The 26,742-nt window shown below is 47.0% G+C and overlaps 1 protein-coding gene across 1 annotated transcript in view; it reads left to right on the forward strand.

The window, feature by feature from the left end:
• The window catches only part of COL4A2 (collagen type IV alpha 2 chain), a 157,857-nt gene that overhangs the window by 32,060 nt on the left and 99,055 nt on the right, over positions 1-26,742 (forward strand). Inside the window, exon 4 of the mRNA XM_036893619.2 lies at positions 7,553-7,633. Coding sequence (XP_036749514.2) covers positions 7,553-7,633 — 81 coding nt within the window. The remainder of the gene's footprint in view (positions 1-7,552; positions 7,634-26,742) is intronic.

Below are 26,742 nucleotides of genomic sequence, written 5' to 3' on the forward strand. Positions count from 1 at the left end.
TCACTCAGCATCTGCCTTCTGCTCCAGCAGAGAAGAGAGACGTGAAGAAGTGCCCAGGCAGAGGATGTGCGACAGGAAATGCCACGCCCCCTTACCTAGCTCCCCCAGCTGGCCCACCTGTCTCTACTGGCAGGCCCAGACCCACCCACACTCTGAGATCATTCTAGCCCTGGGCAAGGTATTTCTAAAGAGGCATTGGCTCATACAACCTTGGCCGGGTGTCAGCTCTCATTCCTGTGTCTGGGGCTCCGTGCCAGCGAGCCAGGACTGCACCCAAAACTGATGACCCTCAGATGTGGACGGTACAGAAGACTCCATGAAGCGCGTCATTGAACCCTCCCACCAGCCCTGGGAGAGGGTCACTTCTGCCCTCCTTTTGTGCAAAAGGCGGTGTGTGTGGTTCAGAAAAGGTAGGCCATTTCTGTGCCCCGCCTCTGCCTCACACAGCACTGTTGACTCTCCTGGCTGGCCACCCCTGCCATCCAGCTGCACACGTGGGACAGTCCCTGCCAGGCGCTTCCTCAGCCTTGAATTTAGCAACTCGAATGCAATCTGTCATTTAGCCTCCTTTAAATGTCATAAGCATAAATGATGTAACTGGGGAAAGTGTTCTGGACTTAGCCTTTGGCCTGCCGCTCTCTGTGCCCGCCAGCCGCCCTCCGCATCTGGTCCAATTCCTGAGCTGTTGGGGTTTCTAAGCCAGACCTGCCTGTCAGCACCCAGGTCCGGCGTTAAAGCATGGCTGTGCTCGGTGTCTCGCCAATGGCAAATTCTGTTTGGAAAACACCCCTAGACTTGAGCTGCCTGAGAAGAAAAAGAGGGTGGAGGAGTTGGCTCACCGTTGCTCATAAAAATGCATAAGTATGCGAGTATAAAAACATGTGGCTTGCCACTGCTGACTCAAGCGAGGACCCGGAGCACAGCACCTCCTTGTCATGTCTGCAAACGCGAGCCTGGAGGGGGCCCTTGCCCACAGGTGTTGGGGTGAGGGTAAGAGTCCTCCCCAGGGCAGAAGCCCACCAGCCTCGGGGACCTTCCCTGCTCATCAGCTCTCCTTTCTGGCTCCCTGTTCCCATGTCACCTGCCTCCTTCCTTGCCCACACTCCCGGCCCGTGAGGCTAGGCGACAAGTCAGGCATAAGTGAGGTCCCCAGAGTCATTCATTTTGATGGGTGAGCACTTCTGAGAGTCAGTTATTTCACACACTTTACCTGGTGACTATTGCAGGGCCATTCCAGAGTGAATGAATTTATTCTGGGTGCCCTCGAAATGCTTTAAACAAAGCAACTAGCTGGATTTCCCACCCAGTTGATTGGGAAGAAGGGTTTTGTTCTGTGTGGAGGGCTGTGGTCTGCATTTCCTCTGCCGTATACTTTGCCTCGCTAATACTATGTTGGAATGATTTCCTTAATTTCTAAAGCTGCATGTGCGGAAATGGCTTATATTTCCTGTTTGGATTAACTAATAGAATCTTACTGGGAGCCTTGTTCCCAAGTTGGCTTTCTTCTTTGTTGGCCTCTTTTTGGATTAAAAGGATAATTCTAAGAACGCCAGCTTGACTGGACTTGTGTAGACTTTTTTTTACCTTAAATGTAAATGATGGTTACTTTTTTTACAGTAAGAAATGTTTGTCTTTTATGTCAGTTAGAAAGGGTTATTCAGGATCCCTCCGTACAGGAAGCGCAGGCTGGATGCTGGGGGCAATCCAGTAGTGAAATATCTGTGAATTCCCTACAGAGACATGCTCTTTTTGGCTGGAGGTATATTGTCTTCAAAAGTCTTTCTTGGACACACAGTTTCTTGAAACATGCAGAGGACAAAATATTCTTTGTTTTAAGACAAATGAGGTTTGTTCTTGCATCTTCATGTATGAGTTTACTTAATACTCATTTCTTATGTGCAAGTTGAGAACAAGGGTGAGCATTTTTTCTTCTACTTGCATGTGTTGCCTCCACTCTAAACCATACTCCGCTGCAGAAAGCTGGGTGCATGGCCACGGATTTGCTCCCCCAGTGTACACGGGGGTCACACTGGTAGCTACAGAAATGGTTCAAGAGTCTAAATCTTCTGTGTTTTATTTTCTGGCATTCAAGTTGTTATTGAAACCTATTTTTAAATGTCAAATATAAAGACAAATCTGTCCCTGGAAGAAGTGACAATGAGCAGTTTTCTCGACATTTGGAGAAGGGGCCCCTCCCCAGGCAGCTACATGGAGGAGCCCCTCCCTTCACTGGGTGGCAGAGGGAAGGCCCTGCCCTCCGCCGCATGGTCCCCAGCGAGGCAGCGTGGCGCTCTTTCCCTGGCACCAGGACACCGCTCCAGTAAGAGGCGGCCACCTCTCGTGGGTCTGGGTGCCCCCCTCCCTCCGCAGCCCCTGTGGCAGAGCTCCAGCCCTGCTCTGCAGCATCCGTTGTAGGTCGCAGGGCAGAGTCTCCCAGCAGCCAGAGAGCCGGTGGCTGAAGGCAAGAAATTCTCTACTTGAGCCCGATAGGTGCCTATTTCATGAAGCGAGAACGTGGCTTTCTTAGACGAGTCTGTGACTTCTGTTCTCCCAGAGACAAGAGGCTCACAAGGAGTGTAGAGCATGTAGGGCAATTTGGATGTGCCCAGGGTGAACTCAGTGCCCATGCAAATATATGGGTTTTTTGAATCTTCCTAAGTGTGATGCCAAGATGTAGATAAGGCTTCAAAGAAAGGAATTCCCATTTGGAAAGCAATTCCCATAAAAAGCTAGCCAAGAATTCTCTTACCCCGAGATCTCCACTTTGCCCCAGGAAACAATGTCTGTGCATTCCTTTTGAGCATGATTGATGCAGGGTTTCTAGGAAATGTATCTATGCTTTCACATCGCCGCTTGGCTCTTCAGCAATCCAGGTCTTCCCAGTTCCTAGAATTTCTAATTAGCACAGCAAGGCTGGCTACCAAATCGGGAAAGGATAAAAGTCAGCAAAAGAGAAGAGTGAAAAAGGATGTTTGGAAAGAAAAAAGAGCTAAAATATTGGGGGCACTTGGATTGATCAGAAGCTCAGCAGCGCCCTCACTGCCGTGGCGACCGTGTCTCGGGTGATTTGGAGGTGCCCGGCTCCCTCGGCCTGGGTGCTCGCGGCCTTCAGCACGCACTCGCGCGTGCCCACGGCTCTGCCCGCGCTTCTCCTGCCTTGCTCTGTGGATTTCGTTCCTGCTTGTTGTTTTGTGTGAATTACCCACCCTTCCTCTCTTCCTACAGCAGCTCACAGATGTTCCCAGTCTGTTACATTTCCAATGTTTAAGCTGCTTTCTGCCTTATTTACCAAAACTCAGAAGTCACATTAATTTTCCAAAACAATGCCTGTTGGTTCCATGACACGTTTTAGGGTGTCAGGAGTGCGCAGTGACCCCAGCACTGCTATCCCTCTCCCTGCATCCCCGGCGGCTCCCCCATGCTCCTCGCCACCTCTGCCTTTTCTGGAAGGAGCAGAGCGGGTCTAGTGGGGCCTGGCCTCTGGTTTGGTGGGGCAAGATGGAAGCACCCGCAGGCCCTCGGCTGCTGACGGGTCCGTGATCAGCCCCCACCTGACTCGGTCTACAGTTTGAAGTGGTCACATGTCTTGATAGCAATCGAAACGGCTTCCGTCAAGCCAGGAGCACTGCGGATGCCCCAGGCCTGCAGACTGCCTTCGTCTTGGACCACAGAGTGGGTTAAAGCACATACTGAGCTGCAGGTTTTGGTACGGCAAGGTTGGGGCATCCTGAGGGACGCCCTCTTCCATAAGAGGAAGGGGCTCAGATTCACTGCACCCCCAGATGCATTTGATCCCCTGGTGGCAGTCATCCGGGGTTGCTTTCCTGGGCCTGGCGGCTAGCGGCTCTCTGTCCCCTGGGCTGACCGTGGGCTGTGGGCCCTCTGCAGCAGGAGCCAGCATCGCCTGGGGCCGGGGCCGGGCCGAGACAGTGCCGTCTCATCCCACCCTCCTGTGCATGGCACTCACTCTAATTTAAATTATGTAGATTTAATTGCTGATTTACTTAATTGTCTTGTTGACTTGTTTATATGATCTGTTTCTCTCCTTGTGCCCATGGCCCAGCACAGTGCCTGGGCCAGAGTACCTTCCATAAAGAATGAGTGAATATGTGAGTTTGCAGAATGACAGGATGGTGAATTATCACCAAGACCCCTTGCAGCTGTCGTGTTTGCTAGGAATTGTGTGAGAGCAGTTTCTCTGTGAACGTGAAGACATAAGGATTCATGCACATTAGCTTCAAGCCTTCTCCAGGGCTGGCAGCCCTCCCCAGTTTTCATGGCATGATTGGTCTTCCACATAATTGGTCCCAGTTGGCCACAAGCCCTTCCCTAGCCCTGGGATAAGGGATTCCCACACGATCACAGGAGTTTGGCCCGCTCAGGTGAATGGATGCAGCGAGATCCATGGCAGTGGGCCCCTTCCACACGTTGGCAGGGTCTGCAAGAGCCTCCCAGCCCTGGGAACTGCACGTCCTCGGCAGGTGTGTCACGGCCAGCACAGTGGCCAGGCCCACCTGCGGGGCCGGGGAGAGCCGGGTGTGGAAGCACTCTCTGCAGAGTGCGGCCGAGGAGAATTCCAGCTTGAAATAGAAGCTAATGGAGAATGTAGCTGATGTGTCTGAGAAAGTGTGGATCCTGCAGGTGGAAAACATGCTGTCTTGGAGGCTCAGTGGTCTGGACTGGGGCCTGCTTGGCATCTTCGAGGGGGTGGGCAGACTCTGGAGGTGGACAGAGGGTGGAAGGAAACTGTTGTCCATATTAGGAGTTGGCAAGAAGGGTCATGGTTTGTGTCTGGGTTGTGTTGAGCAGTAACATCGAGGGTAAACTTGAGCTTGGAGCATGGCCGTGGCTGGGTTCTTCTGTTCAGGAGGTGGGGCTGGGACACAAATGTGGGGCCCCGTGAGCCAGTTCACACACTCCTCAGCCGGTCCTCAGGAGGGTGTTTGTGTCTTGAGAATGTTACCAGGCTCAGGTCTGAGACTTGTTCAGTCTCTGAGGATGTCTGGAAATACACACCCCGCCCCAGTCAGGCAAACACTCCATTCATCCTGGAGCTCTGACATTCCGGCCTACGGGGCTGGGCCTCTCGAAGGTGTGGGGATCGTGAGAGTCCCTCTGTGTGCGTAAGATATGAGCTGCTAATGGGGAAGACACACACACACACACACACACCCCGTATCGCATCTCTCTCTCTCTCTCTCTCTCTCTCTCACACACACACACACACACACACACACACAAGCACACATGGGGCTGAAGTCTCCATGATGGAAATCGGCTGTAGCTTATAGGAAGGCCTCTCTCCATGACATAGTCCTCACCTCCTGAGACGGTATCTGAGCCATTGGCACATGTGTTAAAATTGTTAAGACTGGGAGTTATTGGACCTATGAGTCCAACTTCCAAAAGGAAAAAAGCAGTATTAAATATTGAGTGGGTTATGACAAAGTCATTTCTATAACCAAATCTAGTTTATCTCCTAAGCCTAGAATAGCAAATCCATTAGATCAATTTGAAACCATTTCAACTGCTGATTTATATACAAGGATTTGGCAAGTGGCTTTAAAATCAAAATTAAAAGCAGCCTGTGAAATGCCAGATGCAGCATGTGAGTTTATGTTTTACCCTTTAGACAGGGAGACCCCTACCCTTTCCAGACAGCTGGCAAATGAGTTATCATGTGAACTAGGGACACCTGCCAAGCCACCCATTCATGTCACAGTTACACAAAATACAAGTGTAACTAGATTTCTCTCTTTGGTGTTAAGGGTAACCCAGAAAACTGAGGACCTCATGTGGAGCTCCATTTATAAAAACCAAATATCCAAAATCATGGAATTTAAAAATGAGCCCCGCTGTAGATAAACATTGAAACCATAAAAAAGTGGCAAATACCTAAAATCATATTTTGGGGACGTGAAAGGATTCTGTATATGTTTACTTTTACACTGTGGAACTCAGCTCTCCCATTAGCTCACTCAGGGCGAGGAGATAGATACCCAAGAGATTCCAGAGGTGCCCCAGGCACTTCTTTAAAGGGTTTGAGATTTTCAGGCATTTTTTTTTTTAATTCTTCAGAGTGGTGACTGAGGCATGAGACAGTAGATTAGACACAGAATTATAAGAGCACAAGAAATGTGAAGCTCCAGTGAATCCTCTCTAGTAGAAAATTATCAGCGATAGGAATCTATCATCTCGACAGAAAGAGCAGAGTGGTCATGCGGCCGAAGGGAGCCCAGAGCCCCAAACTGCCCAGGAAGGCTGGGCTGGCCGACCTGCAGACCTGGCCCGGGAGTGCCTTCTGCACATGAACATCAGGCACCGTGCTGGCAACAGGGAAGATTCTGGCTGACCGGCCAGCATGAAAAGTGGAAAGACTCACGGAGGGAGTCCCCTAGTGACCACCCTGATCAGTCACCGGGGCTTCCCTCAGGAGGGAGGGAGCAGCCGTGGGGAAATGCAGCTTTGCGCGGGGTTGAAGGGCTCTGTTGTCTGGGGTCAGTTGGGCTGAGTGCGCAGCAGAACCTCTCCCTGCCCAGGCCCCCAAGGGGGAGGTGGTCTGGCCGGTGACGAGCCCTGAGCAGCTGCCGTGACTGGCCTGTGGGGTTTGGGGAGGCAGGGCCGAGGCCGGGCGGATGGGAGAGGGCAGACAAGAGAGTCAGTGTTTTCCGCTTCCCCTGAGCGTCCAGCCCTGTGGACAGTCTGGACGTCATCAGCCTCCACGTCTGTGTTGCACAGGAGTGCTGAGGCGGAGCCCCATACCTGGTTCCCAGGGGAGCTGTCCACCCGGAGGACCATCTCAGGCCTGCTCCGGATTCATTAGCGCGTTTCAGCTCAAGTCCTGCAGACCTGGGCGGTGCCGCCCAACCCGAGCAGATCAGTGCCTCCGAAGGCCTCCTGGCCCACGGCACTCCTCGGTGTGGAGGGAAGGAAGGGGCCCTCAGCAGGCGTCCCCGGGGCTGCACCCCCCTTGGAGGTGGGGTCTGTCCTACCCAACGTCTGGCAGGTGCCGCCTCCTCGTGGGAGCCCCTCCCCCTCCAGCCCCTCCCATCCCCCCGGGTCCCGATCCGTGTGGTTTGAGGGCCCAGGGCTGCCCCACACCTTCACCCTGACCCTGTCCACGCTCCTACAGTACCGCCTCCTCCAGGACGGCCCCCCAGTGGGTCCAGGTCACACTTAACTCAGAGTCCTGCAGATCTCTGGATTCAGGATTGTTCTCCTTGACTTCCGAACCCCAGGACCTAGCTTGGCATCTAGCACTCAGTAGGGATTTTTAAAAGGCTTCTTTACCGTAGAAGGTGCAGGGTCGCTGTGTGATGGTGACATGTGAGTGTGAGCTCATCTGCTGCAAGAAATGCACCATTGGGGGGTTGGGGGTTGCTGATGGGGCAGGGGACAGGGGTTCACGGGGAAATCTCTGCACCTTTGACTGTGGCCTCAAAGCTGCTCTGCAAATAAAAGTCGGTTCTGAATGAGCAGTTAGGAAGGACTCTCTCCAGACGACGTGCGGCAGCGTCTTACTAACCCCTCTGCCTCGTGTTTGTATCTGCAGGGTGTGAAGAAGTTTGACGTGCCCTGCGGAGGGAGAGACTGCAGCGGGGGCTGCCAGTGCTACCCGGAGAAAGGAGGGCGGGTAAGTCCGAGCGCAGCCATAGGCTGCACCCCCATGCTGCCGGCTTCATCAGCAGTGCCTCAAAGTGCTGGCAGTGACATGGCCTGCTTTCCCAGGCGCGTTCTTCACACGGGAGCAAACAGTAATGTGATGCGAAATTGGGCCCATTTTTACCACTTTCCTATTTCCTAGCAAACTAAGAACAGTGGTAACTTTCTTACACATTTTTTCTCTTGTTTGTTGTTAGGAATACATGTGTCTGTGTATGTATACGTATAATATAATCACATATATGTACATATGTTTTCTACTTTGATATGATGCATAAACATGTATTTTGTAGAACTATTCCATAAGGAGAACAGGGTTCATTTATACTCCAGTATAGATACTCAGACCAGAGGGGACAGCATTGTACTGCCAAGCATCATTGTAACTTAGTCCTTCTGCCCGTACCCGTAATGTCCTGGATGTAGCCCATGTCATAAACAGGAGAAGGGGCACCCCGTGTTAGGACCAGGACCGCTGGCGGAATCTGAAACGTGGACCTGATCGGGGTCGATACGTTCAGTCACAGTGACTGGCCTTCCGTTCTGTTGCCGGGGAAGCTGAAGCCCGGGTCTCGCACGACCGACCTTAAAAGCTGTTGCTGGCATTTGTACGTTGAAGCCCACTTTCGTGCATGGCGGTGGGGGCGGTATTCCGTCTCGTGGCGCAGTCTCTTGAATCTTCCTGCCTCGGAGTCATGCCCCTCCCTCTAGGACTCATGCCTGCCCAAGGCCGGCTGTGAGAGGCCGTCGGGAATCCTTGCCTGCGTTGCCCAGTCATTGTGGAATTGAAAATTATCACAGTCGGCGGGTGTTCTGGATGAGTTTCCCCCAGAAATCCTGAAGTCAGTTTTCAAAGCAGCCCTAACTTAGTCCCACGAAGAAACGTCCCTTTGGAGCGTGGCCTCTGCACCTGGGTGCTACACCATAGTCGTCCCCTCCTGGAGTCCCCTCCAAAAGCCAAATGGGTGGATTCATGATAGGAACCCCTCAATAAATGTGGGGACCTTATTTACGAACATGTGACGAGTCATTCCTTCCGTGGCAAAGAGCACACCCGAGGGGGCTCCTGGCCGCTGGAGGGACGCTTCCTCCTCCGCGTGCGTGCGGTTCAGGAGCCGCGGTTCCCAGAACAGCTCCTTGCCGGTGCTCTAGCGAGGGGTCCCTGTTGGAGTCCGGTCTTTATGCTTCAGGAATTGCTAGTTGAAGATCATTTTTCAGCATTTAAGATGGGTGAATATTTTTTAAATATGTGGAAGGCATTTTATGAGATTTAAACCCCCCCCTGGGGTCTTGCTGTAGGTGTGCCCAGCAAAGCCTCAGAGCGGTGAGGACAGTGCTGATGGCAGAGCTCGGCCCTCCCCAAGCGCTGGGCTGGCTGAGCCTTGCATGGGCTTAGGGAGGACACGTGAGCAGTGTGCAGACCTCCATCACCCGTGCCTGTGTCAGGGGGGTCTGACTCCCAAGGGGTGGCCCATTTCTCTCCGTGTGATCAGCCGAGCAGAGTAGAGGTTACTGGGTCTATTTTCTCACTTTCTGCCATTATTTACTGCAGAACCAATATACTGACATTTCCCATAGTGCCTGTACAAGAATTGTGTTCTTCAGCAAAAATAGCGCATTCTGATTATTTTAATATATAACCCACTGCATGACAGTGACTTGTACACAATGCCAAAGCTCATCTCAAAGAGGCGATGAGAAGAGAGGCTTCTCAGGGTCCCTAGGTCTTTCTAATTTAGCAAGTTTATGATACAGGCATTGAGAACTTTTTATTTCCCATCATTCTTAGGAAATCCTTTATTCCCACCATACTTAAGAAAATCCCTTGAATCTGTTCTTATACACTGTCAAGTAAAGTAGATAAGTTGGTGCCTCTGGTTACGTCGATTAACCTGAGTAAGGCAGAACCCAGTGTGGGCTTGGCTTTCCTCTGGTTCTGCAGACAGGTCATTGGCGTTGGTCCATTGGAGCTGAGATTGGCAATTGTCAGAGTAATTTGTTCAAGAGACAGAGCTGCAGGTCCCGTTTGGGGCTGGCCCAGGGGATCCACAGCCGGGTGTTTGGACGGCTGAAAACGCGGTGTTCGCACTTTGGGCTGCGTGACACTCCCTGCGGTCGCGAACCTGCACCAGCCTATGCTGTGACATAGCCACACGGGTCAGGTGGGGCTGTCTGAGCAGCGAGCGCCCAAGGCCACCAGCTCATTCCGATGTTGAACATTAATCATTGAATATTAGTCAATAAGATGAGAGAAATGGCTAATGGTAAAAGGTAAGAAAAAAAACTTGAGATCAATTTTGATAAATCAAACCATCATTTTCTAGAGGGTATAAGCCTTGTATATTAATGAAGATATTTGTTGTTAGGACAGCTGAATATACTGCATTAAATCATCATTAAAATTTAGGACCTATTTCATTTGTACAAACCTGGTGTATTTGTTAATTAACAAATTAACCCAAATGTTTTCCTGTAGAAAGCAGGGCTATTTATGCCCTACATTTAGATTGGTGCTATTTTTTAAAAGCAATGTAAGAAATAAAAAGAGCAGTTGGACGGACTTTGCTGCCCAGAGAGCTGTGTGCCTGGGTCTTTCCCACAGCGTCCCCTGGGTCCCTTGCTATATACTGTCCACGTGGTGCCCCGTAGTGGCGAGCCAGTGCTGGTGACGCTCTCCTCCCAAGCCCCTGGCTAGCTCAGCCTTATATGGACATGGGGTAGAGTTCATTTGCTCCTCACCATGGTGACAGCCAACAGCAGAAACTGTATGTTACTGGATAACTTTTGGACTCTAAGCAGAAATCACAAATGTACTATGGATTCCAACCCCAAATGAATCCTCATGTTACCAAATGAATAAGCTCTGTGTAGAGCCTGCTGCACCGGATGCCCGCCCCTAAGTGGCGTGCGGTGGGTTCTCGCAGGCCGAGCCACCCGGCCGCATGGAGAGAGAATTCCAGCAGGCCAGCAGGGGCATGCGCGGGCTGAGGCCCAGCTGTCCGTGAGCTCTCCAGCCCTGGTCTGGTCAGGGTGGGAAAGAGCAGAGGGCCGACCAGCCCCCAGCCTCTGGCTTGCATGGGAGGAGGTTGGTGATGGGGCTCTGGGGTGGGGGTCCAGCAGAAAACGTGAGTCTGGGGACCCCTAGATGACTTCTTTCTCCAGTACATTGTCCCTGTGCGTTTGTACTCCTGTTGGCCTGTGTCAGCCTGTGCAAAGGGGCTTCTCTGGGGCAGGAGGAAAACGGCACCTGGCTGGGGGAGCTCCCTAGCCAGCACTCCCACCCTCTATTTAGGGGCGCAGTGGTTAAAAACATGCGTAAGAAATGAGGTCCGACTTTACTGTTTGGGAAGGCCTGTATTTCAGGGGAACTCTGTCATGCAGGCACAGGAGAGTCCAAACTGCTGAGTCCTAAACCACCCGCACACATGTGTGACATGCACAGCTCAGCAAGCTCACTGCCTGGCAAGGTCACACAGTCATCGGACCACACAGAGCTGTCTGCCCTCTGTTCTTTTTCTCTTTGTCTCTCTTCATACTCCCTGGAGATGGAAAGCGGGTAATGGAAACATGGGCGTGGAATCTGTTACAGGCTTTATATGGAAGCAGCGACTGCCTCCACGTGCTGTAAAGATCAACGGTTAGGAACAGCAGGGGCAGGCGGGACACTTGGCTGAACACACACAGGCATTTCTCTACATCAGCTCAGCAAAGGGTGGTGAAACCTTAGATTTTCCCAACTGAGGCCCACTGTAATTCATGGTGGCTGTTAATAGGAAGGCTCCTGTTCCCCACCCACTTCAGGTTTTGACCAGAAACTCAGATCAGATAGGCTATTTCAACTTTTTAAGGACAGCAGCCCTCACAGGGTATCTGTGTTCCTAGGTAATCAGGAATTTCCAAATGGGTAAAGACAAAGACAGATTGTTTAAGTCCAAAATGTTGGGAATTATAGAGATGGTTAAATGGCCCTGTCAAACTATAGTGGGAAAAAGAGAAACCGCAGCTTTGACCGATTCCCTGCGTGCCATCGTCAGCCCCCGCGTGCCCCTCACTCAGCACCCAGCCCACCCCTGTTCACCCTCCCCACCTGGGCCTGACAGCTCTGAGCTCCAGGGGGCCACGGCTGACAGGCTCGCACACTCCAGAGGCAGCCAAGGCAAGTCGTATTCAGCTGCCACATTTTTTCACGTAGCTGGGAGTTTCCCACCCTCTGTGGGTCCCTGGTCTAGGGTCAAAGTGTTAGTAGATGATTCCTAACTCCACAAGAGTCCTTAAACTCAGCAGGATAAATCCAAGGGAAGGAAACCAGAGAAATGAGTGAAAGGGAAGAAAGAGACTGGGCAGAAGGCCCGTGGAAGTGGGGGCAGGTGATGGGGACTCAGAAAAGCCTCTGTCATTGGCCCTTGCTGCGGGCTCCGGGGAGCAGCAGCCAGGAGAGGAAAATGGCAGACCCGAGTTTCAGGGTGGGGAGGGGGGGCCATGCCACCACGAACCACAGGCGCCTCTCCCAGATGAGCTGAAGTCTCGCTGTTAATAGTGCCTTCTATTGTGTGCTGCTAATCCTAAACCTTACCCTTAAAAGCCCAAAACCAAGATTTCAAAATAAAATTGAATGTTTTCTCTGAAATGGCTCAACATAGATTTGGAAAGTGCAGACTGCTGTGGTGCTGTGCGGAGATCTCAGCTCAGAAGGTTCGGTCTGTGGCCCGCAGCCCCGTGGGTTCCCAGGGGCAGCGAGGCCACTCAGTGAGCTGCAAGCATCGGATAAAAATGTCAGTGCTGTATGGCAGACCTCGTTTCAAACCACCTCTTTTTCGCCACACAGATACTTTTCAATGGCATACGTAACAGATGCCATAAAATATTGTATGCACAGTCACAGCCCAGAAAGGGCAAACAATTGTTCAGAAATCGTGGAACTGCTGCCTGGCTTCTGGGCCTCTCTGACCCTTGACGACACACAAGCCCCACCTGCCTTCACCGTCACGTGGCTGTCCTGAGCACGTCTTTGGAGCAGTGGCGGGCCCGGCTCAGCTGATGTCGTAGGAGCTGAAGCAGCTCAGTTCCTTGGCTATTTTCTGCAGTGAAAACAGTATTGCAGCCAAGCCCCTCCACCTGGCTCATGCGTCATGCAGAGTTTACAAAGTGACGTGTTCTTCTGTGTCTGCACCATCAGAGGAACCCCAGCTTGTCTTTAGTGGAACTTTACGTCCCCAACACCCAATATGCTTTCTGTGTCATCGTGTGACACTGACATATGTGAGGCACTTGCCTAAGGGAAGGGGCCCTGAATGCCCGGAGGTCAGGATCCGCACGGTGTGCTCATGGGACAGCCAGACAGCCAGTGTGCCTCCAGCAGAGGAAGGAGAGCATTGCTGGTGGAGACGAGGTCTGAGGAAGAAGGTAGGGCATGGAGAGATGGGGCCGTTTGTCTGAGGGGTGACACTTCTTAGTGAAGGAATGTGGCTTCAATTCATGCAGGTCACAGAGCTCTTCATGGGGGGGAAGTTGGTGGGGTCCATTCAATTGGAGTCTAGTTCTAGTCAAAGAAAATGCCCTGAAGCTTGATGTCTCACAAGGCAACTGATAACACAGAACCATATTGGCTACCAAAATTTTAAAACAAATTTATTCATTGAGCAGATATTGACTGTCATGCGCCGGGCCCTGTCTAGGCACCAGTAATGCAGAATAAAGCAGTGTCCCTTACCTGTCGGAGCTGATATTCTAGCACAGATAACTCTGCTTAGATGGAAATGTTCTGTACCTGCTCTGTGCTTCATGGTTATTTCAGCATTTAGAATGTGGCTATTGAAATGGATGAACTGAGTTTTAAGTTTAATTTTAGTTAACTTAAATTCAAGTTATACATCCCCATGTGGCCAGTGACTGACATATTGAAGGTCGCAGCTCTAGTGAGAGTGGAGACAGAGTGGAGGACAGGGACCATCAAGTCACAGTGGATGCGTCAGACACTCCAGGTACTAAATCCTAGACAAAAATTAAACACAATATAAAGTCAAGGTTTTGTGAAAGTAAGACCAAGGTGTGTAACCTGCTGGGCTTATAGCTTTACAGCAAGGATGTTACGTTAAAAACATACAGACCCGCGAGCACAGCCCACTGGAAATGGCGTGTGCACAGAATGTAGCCATCAGCTGTGAAGAAAAACTGCTCCACTGACCGTCAGCCTTCCTCCTCCTGACTGCACGGCCTCCCAGGGAGACTGGGCTCTGGCCTAGGCCCTTGCCTCCCGAAGCCCCCCAGGCAGGACACCTTGGGTGCAGCAGCCCTCAGCTCCAGAGCCACACTTTCTTGCAGGCAAGATTAAGCATTTTCTTTTTTTTTTTTTTTGGTATCATTAATGTACAATTATATGAGCAACATTATGGTTACTAGACTCCCCCTATTATCAAGTCCCCCCCCACAAACTCCATTACAGTCCTTAGTAAGATGCTATATAGAATCACTACTTGTCTTCTCTGTGTTACACTGCCTTCTCCGTGTCCCCCCCTACATTATGCATAAGATTAAGCATTTTCTTTAAAATAGGACTTTCAATAAATGGTTGTAGAAGTGTGTTAATCATGCAGCTAGAGGAAAGAGCAGCTATTCCAGAATCCCTGGCCTTCTCCCACCTCCCCACCCCATCCGCTATAATAGCTGTTTCATTTCAGAAGGACCATTATAACACAAGTCAGTATCTGACAGAAAACCAGCCAGTTTGGAGTTCATCCAAAAGGAAGAATACATTATTAAAATCCTAAAAAGATGACATTTTAATAGCACTTCACCAAATGAACCCAAAGAACATCATTATAGACAGAATCTGATGATTGAAAGTCAGATTTAAGGGGAAAAGGGTATTTTCTTTTCTGGTTTGTTTTCCATTTTTATTGAGAAATAATTGATGTAAGTTTATAGAGTACAACGTGAAGAGCTGATACATGTATATATTGGTTAGTTAACGCACTCTTCATCTCACATAATTACCATTTTGTGGTGGTGGTGGTCAGAACATTAAAATTGTACTCTCAGAGCAGCTTACAAGTGTACAATACAGTATTGTTCACTACAGTCACCGTGCTGTACATTAAATCCTCAGAGATTATTCATCTTATGACTAAAAGGTTGTATCCTTCCACCAATACTTCCCCCACTCCTCAGCCTCTTACAGCAGCCATTCTAATTTGTTCCTTAGTTGAATGTTTCCAGATTCCACATATAAATGAGGTCATACAGTATTTGTCTTTCTCCGGCTTATTTCACTTTGCATAATGCCCTCAAGGTCTATCCATGTTGTCATACATGGCAGCATTTCCCTTTTATGGCTGAATAATATTCCACTGTGTACACACACCACATTTTCTTTATTCATTTATCCATTGATGAATACTTAGGTTGTTTCCATGTCTCAGCTATTATAAATAATGCTGCAGTGAACATGGGAATGCAGATATCTCTTTGAGAGAGTGATTTCATCTTCTTTGGACATACACCCAGAAGTGGGATTGCCGGATCATGTGGTAGTTCTGTTTTTAGCCTCCTGAGGACCGTCCATACTGCTTTCCGTGGTGGCCGTACCAGCTTACAGTCTCACCAGCAGTGCCCAAGGGCTCCCTTTTCTCAACATCCTTGTTAGGATTTGTTATCTTTTCTCTTTTTGGTGATAGCCATTCTAACAGGTGTAAGATGATATCTCATTATGGTTCTGATTTGCATTTCCCTAATCATCTGTGATGCTGAGCACCTTTGTGTGTACTTGTTGGCCATGTGTATGTCTTATTCGGAAAAATGTCTTCAGTTGCCCTGCCCATTTTTTAATCAGATTGTTTTTTATTTTTCCTTTTGAATTACATGAATTCCTTATATATTTGGATACTAACTCCTTATCAGATATATATTTGCCATTATTGTTTATTAGCACACTTAACAGAGACATCTGGGTTCACCTCTTTACTTTAGATTTCAGGGTTAGAAGCAATTAATGCCATGTGACCAGTAGAGAAATGTGCCTTCATCCATTTTTCTCCCTCATGCTACTATATTTTAATATCCTTATTTTCCTGATGAGGATGTTAAGTTCAGAAAAGTTTAAGTCTTATAGGTGGTAGATGTTAAAGTCAGGCTTAGGCTCTGGTTTATCTGATTCCATAATCCACAGTCTTGACAAGTATTCTGTAAACTGCCTATAATGTTTATTTAAGTTCCTGATCATTGGTAATGGTTTCTTTTATTATTCCCAAAAAGTAATCTTTACGTTTTAAAAACTAAAATCAAAGAAATATTCGAAAGAACATTAGGATGAGAATCCAGGGACATGGGTTCTAACCAGAACCTATCAAAAATGAGAAGTTACTTAATTTCTATCCTCAAAAAGATTTTTGTATAGAAAATTCCATGATTTCCTTCCAAAGCTTTTACAAACAACTTAACCAAAAAATAAAAAGGCCATCTTATGGCTCATCTAAACCTCATCTATACACATACCTATGATTTTTACTTATATAAAGACTATGTAGATGTTATTTGTTTAGTAATTGTAATTTTTTAAACCATTAAGTTCAGAGAACAGTGGTTCGAATAAGTTAACATAAAGTAAATATTTTACAAGTGTACCTGCTGCTCTGTATTGTCTATATCAATTATAAACATAGTTCAGTATCATAAAAAGCTAGAAAGTAATCTAGAAAAGGAGGTTTTAGCCTGATTGCATATTAGAAAGACCTGGGTAAGGATGGGGGTGTGGGAGCAGTTTTGAAAAAAACTATGGTCTTAGAGCCTCCCTAACCAATTACGTCAGAATCTCTGAGCTGGGGCCTGGGTGTCCATATTTGTTATATGGCCCCTGTCCTGTGATTTTGATGTATAGCTGAAGTTTACAGCTGCTGATCTAGAATAGATCACTGTTTATTGTGCTGAGGTTTCTGATCATTGCTCAACTGCTTTCTCAAGAGCCAACTAATTCAGTAATACAGGGGTCTACTGGGCCATCAACTGTTCATCCAAAAACAGTATTTCCTTATTCTAATATTCTGATCTGGGCTCAGGAATTTTTTTCATCAGCAATATCAAGTCAGCCATTATAGTTTGTTTTATGGCTATATGCATCTTTAAGTCCTTAATAATTAGAGTAGAACAGTTCCCTAAGTACTTGATCTTTTTTTTTTTTGAAAAAGGGTATTTTTACTACCATTGGGATCATCAGTCCTTTATCTGAAGCATGACAGACTTTTCCCTGGGTTCAGCTGTTTCCTACCAGTAAAACACATTATTAAATAATAGGAGCATGAAAGTCATGAGTGAAAATTAATCATGGTGATTATGGCCTAGCGTTTATCAACCTCAGCAATGGCCGTGACAGCTGCTGATGGCTACGGGGAAGCAGATACTTAACAAATAACAGTTAGTGGCGGTCTGAGCCAACCAGCCTTGGGGCGACAGGTGTGCATACCAGCCACTGCCACTAAGAATGGTGACAAAATGATTAACCGGGTTCCCGTGTGAGGTTAACAGTTCTGGCGAAATGGCCTTCCATGGCTTCCAGGAAAACATACAGTTCATAGCCCGGATCATGGTAATAATAACTATTATAACCATAAAATGTATAATAGTATATATATGTAATGCATATATATAATATATAATAGTAATAACTATTGTCTTGATTGAAAACCTCATACAAGCTCCAAAAGACTGTTCGTAAACTGGGGCGACAGAAATGAACATTTCTACTGTTCATCTAAAGCAGACTAACATTGTGCTTTTGGAGTCCTTCTTCCTACCTCCTGATGGAATGTTTTGACAAGAATACCATGAAAACATTTCCTCCTTTCTGCTGAAGAAGGAATGCCAATCTTCAAAGACCTTTGTTTTGTTTTATTGACTTAGAATTCATCTTAGTAAATAATTGCAGGATTTCTAAAAAGACCAGAGCAAAGTTTTAACCAACATGATATGCTTTCTGAAAGCTGCTCTGAGAGTAGGAATGTTTTCTCTGAGTTTGTCTGCCCTCAGGCAGTAGGAAGTGTCCAGACTACTGAATCCCACATGGACCAAGCATCCACACTGGCCTCTAGTTTCTTCAACAGTCCCCAGAGTCGGACAGTCGTCCAAGAGGCTAAACGCTTTGCATCGGGTACTCTAACATCACACTATTCCTTGATACAGAGAAAACTAGTAGACCATTTTGAAACGTTTTGAAATTATTTCTTCTAGAAATAGTAAAATAATAACCAGAGGAGAAATGGCAGAAATGGCCAAACCAAGGGACCATGTGTGCATTTTCCTCACTGACGGCCCTTTGCATTTGCCCCTAATTGCCACATACCAGGGAGACCCCTGAAGAAAGAGGTCAGGGCCATCTCATCTCTGCCTTATTTTCCCCTTTAAACCAGAGGGAACTTAGTCCAGGGCAAAGACGCTACACACATCGTTGGCATTAAGGTAAACATAAAGTCAAGTCAATTTTAACTGCTTCTGCATTTCAAAGATTTTTAAGAAACTACCCAACCTGAGACCCTGAACAGCCTATGATTCTGAGTGCTCTGACATTCCACCCAAACTAGTCCACTGTGGTGTGGACAACCAAGCCACTCAAGTCATCGGGAGTCCCACTCACCTGGTAGCACAAAGCAGGTCTTCAAAAGGGCGTATGTCCCCACTGATTAGAAGATTGAAATACTCAATGCCTTTCCTGTCTCTGTCCAGCCTAGAAGTTTAAATTCTAGAACTGAAGCAGGAGTAGACCTCTCAGTAGCCCAGTACAAACCCAGTATGGATGGCAGTTTCCTCTTGGCCACCACGAGGACATTACAAATCCTGCCATAGAAACAAAAGTGTTTGTATCCAAAACATTGTTAGGATGGATAATCCCTAAAGGCTTGAACCAGGGGGGAAAAAAAAAGGCAAAACAAAATGAAATGAAAGTAATTAATGCTGGGTAAATACTGTTTTTGGCCTAATAAGTTCTCAGCTGCTTTTCAGCAGCAATGTTTTTTCTTCAATTATTGACTTTGTAAGGCACTGTAACCCTTCCTCAGACTTGAGGTCTGTTTTAAATAGACACAGAAAGACAAATGAATTGTATGGTGAGGTTGATCTCTCTGTAACAGAAGTTAAGTTGCTAGCATGTTTCAGCTCTGCATGATAGTAATTATTTTAATACACTTTAAGTGGTGATAATGGCATTTTTAAAGCCTTATGAAGATAGTAGTTGTATTTCAAAAGAACCCTGATGTTAGGATCCATTTTATGCATGGCACCCGTATTTGGCATCTGTTGACAAAATTGATTTGGTCGAAAGTCACATTGCCATGGCCTTTGAGAACAAAGAAGTTTTCAAGGATTTGGAACAAAATCAACAGAGCCCTGTGGTTCTCTAGGAAGCAGTTCTGTTTTATTTATGCTGTTTGTAAGTCTGCTCTTTGCAGCCCAGCTGAGAGAAGTGGCAAATCGCATACCAGACAGCCCGCTTACACCGGCCGCTCAGGACAACATGCACAAATCTTGAGCAGATTCTGCTGTCCACGGCCACAGCCCCAAGCCACACCATTTCAACCTCACTGAAAGAGAGGCTGGAATAAGCAGCCCAGATAATTCGAGCAAAACTCTGAAACATGAGGCCAGGCTTCCTGCACTTGAATGCCTTGGGGTGAATTCTTCATTGTTTAGCACCTGACGTTTTACAAATGTTTGTACTTCTCTTCATGGACTGATGGAATTATGGGTCTTACCCATGACGTGTCATGTCACCCCCAACGTCATACCCAGGAAGGACAGAGAACGCGTCTGAGACTGATGAATGCCCGTCCTGTTCCTAGAGGCCCCCCGGCGAGGAAGCTGCACAGACTTTCCTGGTAACTTACTGGGGAAAAAAAAAAACAAAACAGAATAGATTGATATATGCCCAGGGTAAAATGCACTTTAAAAACTCAATTAATAAAAGGTAACATATATTATTGCAAAAGACAACTATCAAACTCTTTAAGTCGAACTAAAAAAGTCCAACTCATCTTCAAAAACAGAATTTTTCTTCAAGCCTTGCATGTAACATTGAGTCCCATCAAAAACTCCAAGACAATCAGATGCACATGAAAGAAACCCAGTGGTAGACACGCCGAGGACCAGAGCGACGTGAGCGTAGGTGAGCCCCTGCAGTATTTCCTACTGTCGCTCCCCAGCTCCCCACCTTTCTTGCAAATGAGTTCTCCAGCCAGTGTGTGTCTTGAGCGCATTTGGCCTTTAAAGAGTATATTTTCAAAGCAAGAGATGCTGGCGAGTCACATCCCCTGCTGCTCCACAAGTGTTACCTAGGAGACCACTCAAGAAAGCCAGGGCACTCAGAACTGATCTGTACAAGCTGTTGAATAAAGTGGTATTGGTTCTGTAATTGCATTATCGATAAACAGTCATGTTTTTAAAGTCCCGGTCAACTAGAGGCAAAGAAAAGGGGTCGAACTAAATAATAGCATTAGAACATTTAGTCGGAAAACCAGGAACGTTAAAATGATGCACTTGCTACAATACAGCTCTGGTGACAGCTGCAGGTGAGCTTCAGCTGTTGTTAGACCGCTAAAACAGGGCCAGGATGGGGGCGCTGTTGGGCACTGTTGACCGAAGGGGGCACCCGCTGGCCTGCTCAGGGCCTCCCGTCCCGTCGGCGGCCCTGGCCTTCAGACTTCGGGTTAGCCTTCTAGCAGCTGCCTGCCCAGTGCAGAGTGAAGTGGACCTGCTTCCTGCCTGGATCTGGGGGCTGTGCCTCTGAAACACTGTCGGGAAATCTTATTGCCCTTTCCCCCCAACATGCTTATTGCATTGGCTCACAAGCGATATATTTCTGCCCAAAAGCCATTTTTTTCCTTTCAGTAATATTTTTTGTTGTGTTCCTTTTCGGTTTTGCTTTTTTACTATTATCTTCCATTTGCACAATTGATTTTTAAACCTCAAGCCCGGATTGTACCTTGGCTCCTGGGAAGTTGTTGAAAGGTTGGGAGATGGGTGAGACACGGGGGTGGTCTGCCCTTGAGTGTCTCTCCCTCTTGTACTTGTTTAATACCCGTCTAATTCAAACACAGACATTCCAGGAAGATGGCTACTAACCGAAAGGGAGATTTCTAAATGTTAATTGCTGCTGGTATTTTTAGGATTTTATTTTGAGGAGAGCATTGATGAAAAGGGGTCTGTGGCCATCTGCATACCCTCAAGTAGAATAAGCAGGCTAAGAAGTGAACAAAAAGAACTTTGTGGGTGAAAATGAACTCCTTAATTCCAGAAGATTAAAAAGACTTCTTTAGTAGAAGGAAACAGAATTTAACAAAATGGGTGCCCTTCAAAAATGTCAGTTATCTTGGAAGAAAAGATGAGTAATGGAAATCCCACGTTGACCAGAGGGATGACAGGATCAGTCCCATGAAACTGGTATTTATGGCGGGCAAGTGACCCTGTCACTCTGCACCCTTTCCCGGCAGACACGGAAGCAGGGAGAGAACGTTCCTAGAAAAGACAGTTCTTCTCAGAACTAGTATATATCTGATGCATAAATAACCTTGGGGTTTTGAAATGCATACATCACATATGTGTGTATACAAACATATATATATTTGTATATTTTAGTTTTACATATTTTTATGTGTGTTAACTATTATGTCTTTTATGTGTGTGTGTTTCCAGGAGAATAGCAATTTATTATCACAGCAAATCCTTTATTCTTAGCATTTCATCTTATCTTAGAAATGAAAATGAAGCCCCATGTGTGTTTTTAATGCCCTGAGACTTTATTAAAAAACACTGTTGCTTTTTCACATTTATCAGGTTTTTATACCAAACTTAATCCAACTGTTCTGGGCACTTTGAACAAGAATTGGTTGTTATGCCTCAGAAGATTGGAGACTGACAAAAATTAGGCTTGGGGTGGAATAATGATTGTGCATTGAGCATTGACTCCCCTATACAGAATTTTATTGTCGTTAACAACCATTTGATCAATAAATATGAGAGATGCCCTCACAAAAAAAAAAAAAAAAAAAAAAAAAAAAAAGGACAGACTTCCAATGGTAAAATAAATTAGTAACCGGGATGTAATGTATAGCATAAGGAATATAGTCAAGATATTGTAACAGCCTGGTAGGGTGATAGCTGGAACCTAGAATTATGTATATAAATGTTCTACCACTGTGTTGTACACTTGAAACTCATGTAATGTAATACTGTGTGTCAACTACCCTTCAATAAAAAATAATTATTAAAAAAAAAAAAAAAAAAAAAAAAAAAAGAATTGGTAGATATTCTTGGGAGCATTAAGTGTCCTAGGGACATTTCTGCCTTCGGCACGGACATGCCCTGCTCTTTGGGAAGTACCATCAGGAGGTGTCACTGTCCCAAGAGATAACTCTAGAATTAAACTTTTCTGCCTCCTGTCTGACGTTGGCTCTTCCAGGAATTCACTGTCATTCCCGTTTCCACCATTTATTGCCCTGATCTCTGTATTCTGTTGGCCGGGAGTCAGCAGGAACTCCGGGAATAAACAGACAGGGAGCTGGCTCGCAGACGGGGTGGGGGGGCAGGCGCCTGCGGGCACGGCCGGGGTCACACACACCCCTGAGGAGCTGGGGAATTCCCTCACCTTTGGCTGCTTTTAGGTAAGGATGCTGTATCCCACCCTGGGAGTTTCCAAGTGTCCCTACCGCATTTCACAGACACAAAGGACATAAAAGAAACACATACCGTTGGGTATTTGAAGACACTGTTGACAGTGGTGCCATCCCCCCGGCCGGACGCCCCGGGGGCCACACTGGGGTTTGGGCACAGGCTCTTACCTGGGCAGGGGGCTTCAAGCACAAAGAGGAAAACTTTTCCAAAACCTTTCAACAGACATTTTTGTCTTTTTAAACACTTATGTTTCTGTCTCTGAAGACCAAGCCAGCTGGACCCATCCTTCCTGCATGGGATTTACAAGCTATTCAGGACCCCGTGGTCTCCTTCGGCAGGTCAAGGAGGTGGAAATGAGAGGGGGCCTCCCGTAGTTTACACACTTCTGGACCTTGTCCCCTGTTATTTTTTTTTAGTAGAAATAATTGCCGTTATATTATTGTTTCACACTGAGAGACATTTTACTAAATATAATTGTGATTCTTTCTTAACATGTTATTACCGGAAGATAAGAAAGCTTTTTTTTACCTTCTACAAGGTCTTTTCTCCTACTGCCAATAGGGATAACCTGAAAAGACAAAATTTCCTTTTTAAACTATAGATGTGTGGCACTGATATTTTTCTACAGTGCTTTAAAATCTCATTTTGTGGTCACTGCAGTGAAGCGTATGTTATTTTAAAACCTTCATATGAAATAATCATTACTGTCTTGTTCCATTAAAAAAAAAAAACAGGTGTTTCCTATGCCTTTATGGCAAGTTTTTTGTTTGTCTTTTGTTTATGTGTCTAAATTTCCCATTGTCTGGAGTGTGCACAATGCCTGCCGTGGAAGGTCATTGTTCTGTTTCACATGATTTTATTTCCAAAATTCGGTGTGGATTCTGGTGTAAGTTAGCGACTGGAGCTACCCACCCCATTTTTTAATAGCCATATGCTTTAGTGTCTAAACCGTTTATTTTTGTACACATAGTATTGCTCAGAGTTGGGATGTCCGCTACCTGTTTTTGCAGTTAATAATCATAATGATTCACTTGTCAGATTTTCCGACTGGTGCTCTTACTCCTTTTGGGTGTCTGTCCCACTTCACAGCACACTTGGGTTGCAGACTTAGAGCCCCAAAAACCTCAGGGGTCCACTTACACACGCCACCCGCCAGTACCGATGGCGTTGCGTAAGTCTCTTGTAGGTGGGGAAACATTCTACAAACTTTGGCCTTCTTAACCCTCATGGTGTTGATATTTAATGGGGCTTTCAGTAGCTAGTACCTTCTCAAGAACATATATTATCTTACCTTCATAGAGTGCTTATTGTAAAGGGTTTGGGTAGTGAAATATTTGACTTCAACTTTGAAGCAGGTGTTATACTCAAGCACCATACTAAGAACTTCAGTGACACTTCTGATTTAAACAAAAGGCTGCTCTCTCTCTCCTACCGGGATGTGTGGCTCAGACCCACAGGGTGTTTGGCACATCGAGTAACATGCCATCACGCATAGCCACTGCTCACAGATGCTTGCCTGGCACATGTGCTGAAAACTCCCAGCCACAGAGACCGAGGACCCCGGCAAATGAGGCGCCCCTGGCAGTTTCTCTGCTGAACTCTATCAAACTGGTGTGAGAATCTGTCACATCTCAATATTGATTAAGATGTGTTCTTACTCACCTTCACGGTACTGAACTGTGAATGTGAATTCCAGCACCCGATAAGGCAGCTCCTTCCTCTCTCTGTGTTCCCCTTACACTTCTTAGCGGGGAGTTAATGAGGCACCTGCCACGGTGACCATCAGTCTTATCTTCACTCCTTTTTGGATTCTGTGGCGATTCAAGGAGATAACATAGCACGCAACAGCTGTGGGCAGTCTTTGCCTGTCTGCAGTGTAGACTAAGAACTCTGGAGTAACCGCAAACTAGCTGGCCAAGAGTTTTCAACTGAACTGAAGTTTCATTAATAGGACAGTTGTAATTGGATCGTGTTCACCTTTAGCACTTAATAGGAATTACAGGAAAAAAACAGAAATGATGCCCAGTTGGGCCACTGGGAGTTCCAGTAACAGCTGGAGCACAGTGACGGCTTACCAGGGGTAGGGTACAGGGCAAGAGGCTGGCATTTGCTAACTCTGAATCCTTGTAAGAGCCTTATGCTGTGGTCCCTGCTTCACACTAAGGAAGTTAAGTCAAGAACAGTAAAGTCAGTGGTACAAAGTTACGTCCCTGGAGAGGGGAGGAAACAAAGTCTGAACCCAGACCTAGAGCCCATGGTAGACTGTTCCAGAAGGGCACCCTTTAAAATCTGGGTGTGATGTTGTGCATTTGAAGCACAATTGTCCCTGATTATTCTTTCTCAACCTAAAATTTCTGTGTCAACTATGTCTTCTCTTAAAACCACTAACCTATGTAAAGCCACAATGTTGTGAATTATAACTCCCTCCCTCCCCCACCTGCCTGTATTTCCCCTACTCTCTGCCCTCTTCCGGATGGCAGTTCTGTGCCCAGAGTTGGCACTTTCCCCTTTGCACAGAGGGAATCTCCTGTTTGTAAACCAGCAGGCTCTCCAAATAGGGCGAGTGTCTGTGTTGTTTCCCTGGGCACCAGGTCCTCTCCCCGACTCGGCCCCACCTTCCCGCTCACCTCTGCACCCTCCCACCCTGCCCCCCACTCTCGTACTTTATCCTGATGCTTCCACCAGCTTTCACTAAGTGGTTTCTGCCCTCTTAACAAGCATTCCTGAAGTCATGGAATGGACTGGCAGTTTCTCAGGTCCAGTCCTCAGAGTTTTAAGGGGCAACATTGATTAGCTCTGCCAGTTAGCCTCCAAGGGGGGTGTTCAATCCCAGTTGACTCATATGACCCCTGGCGTTAAGCCCTGGTCTCTCTGGAGCGCATTTACTTTAGGACTTCCCTACTCAACTGGAGCACATGGGAGACGCCCGACAATTGAAGGAAATGTGCTGTAGACATGCTGCAGGATCAGACTGGAAGGTGCATCCTGGTCTCAGGATTCAGGAGTCAGAGCAGCATGTAACAGTCTTGACTTTGGAGGCAAATTCCAGTTCCACCACTTAAGTCTCCAGACCGTGGGTGACTCCCACACATCCCTTTACCTGCAACTTCTTCCTCTGCAGAAGGGACGGCAGTACCTGCTCCCTGCAGGAGCTCCATTCTCCAGTGCTTAGCTTAGTGCCCTGCACCCCACTGGCTCAGAAAGTGGTGGGTGTCACCACAGGTGTCTCATATTTCCCCAGAACATCCTCACAACCATGCGAAATGTAAGGCAACTGGACGTTTCTGGAGGTTGCTGGATTTGTGGGTCCACATCCCTATGATTAAGGCTACATTGGATGTTGCATAAATAGGATATTTTACACCTGTAGGTCTTTTTAAAAATGTTAACAGAGGAAAACATCATGATTATGTTATGTCTTTATATGTAAAGAGCTTCTACAAATATTATTCATTCAGTTTTTAGTTTTTCTGCCCTATGAACCATTTCTGTATTCTCAAAATGCTCTGAGTAAATGAAAGCCCTGTCAGCTTATATCCTAATTGTGGAAATTCATATATCATTACACTGAGCAAGTACCACCAGTATGACATTGTTTATTTGGTTAAATGATTTTTTTTTTTGCTAAGGAAAAAATATTTTATATCCATCCTTGGCTTAGGCATTTTGAAGCATGTAAGAGCTGTTGCTGTCCAGAGCAGCTCCTGCCTGTTCATGACAGTAAGAGGTGTGTGCTCAGCTTCCTAGCTACCATCTTCCACCCGCTGTAGGGCCAGTGAAGTACAATGGATAGGAAATGCCTATGTCCACACCGCACCAGCAGATTCGAGGCTCTGGGACACATGTGCCCGGATTAGAGCCGTCTTGCCGTCGCTGTGACCCCGCTGGTGGCTGTGACTTTCTGGCCACCCCTTCTGCTGCATTAGGCACCCCTCCCTCCTTAAATACACTTCAGTCACGCTGCCTTGATTCACACGCTCGGTACATGGGTGGCAATTCATTATATAGCATAATGAGTCACTGGCCAAAAAGTAACTGTGGGTGTGTGTTCTTTGTACTAATAGTACCGTTATTTTTCTGATAGTTTTCAACAAGGTTTTAGCAAAAATTCATATTAGTTCAGGAAATTTTACATTTTAAAACACGGCTTTTTTTGCATCACTATGCAGATTACCGAAAGCACTGCCTCTTGCGCTGTAATGTGCATACATTTAGCCTGGGCACCCTGTTAAATGCACGTGCTGATTAAGCGGGTCTGGGACAGGGCCTGAGAGTCTGCGTTTCTACCATCTCCCAGGTGAGGCCAGTGCTGCTGGTGCAGAGACCCCACCTGGAGACCCCTCCTGAGTGTGCTGTGTACAGGTGCTCTTGATACTCACATGGAGCCAAATTATTAGCAGATATTCATTGTATACCCTAAAAGCGATCTTC

This window comes from Manis pentadactyla, chromosome 17, assembly GCF_030020395.1.
Source record: "Manis pentadactyla isolate mManPen7 chromosome 17, mManPen7.hap1, whole genome shotgun sequence".
In the NCBI taxonomy this organism is placed as follows: Eukaryota; Metazoa; Chordata; class Mammalia; order Pholidota; family Manidae; genus Manis; species Manis pentadactyla.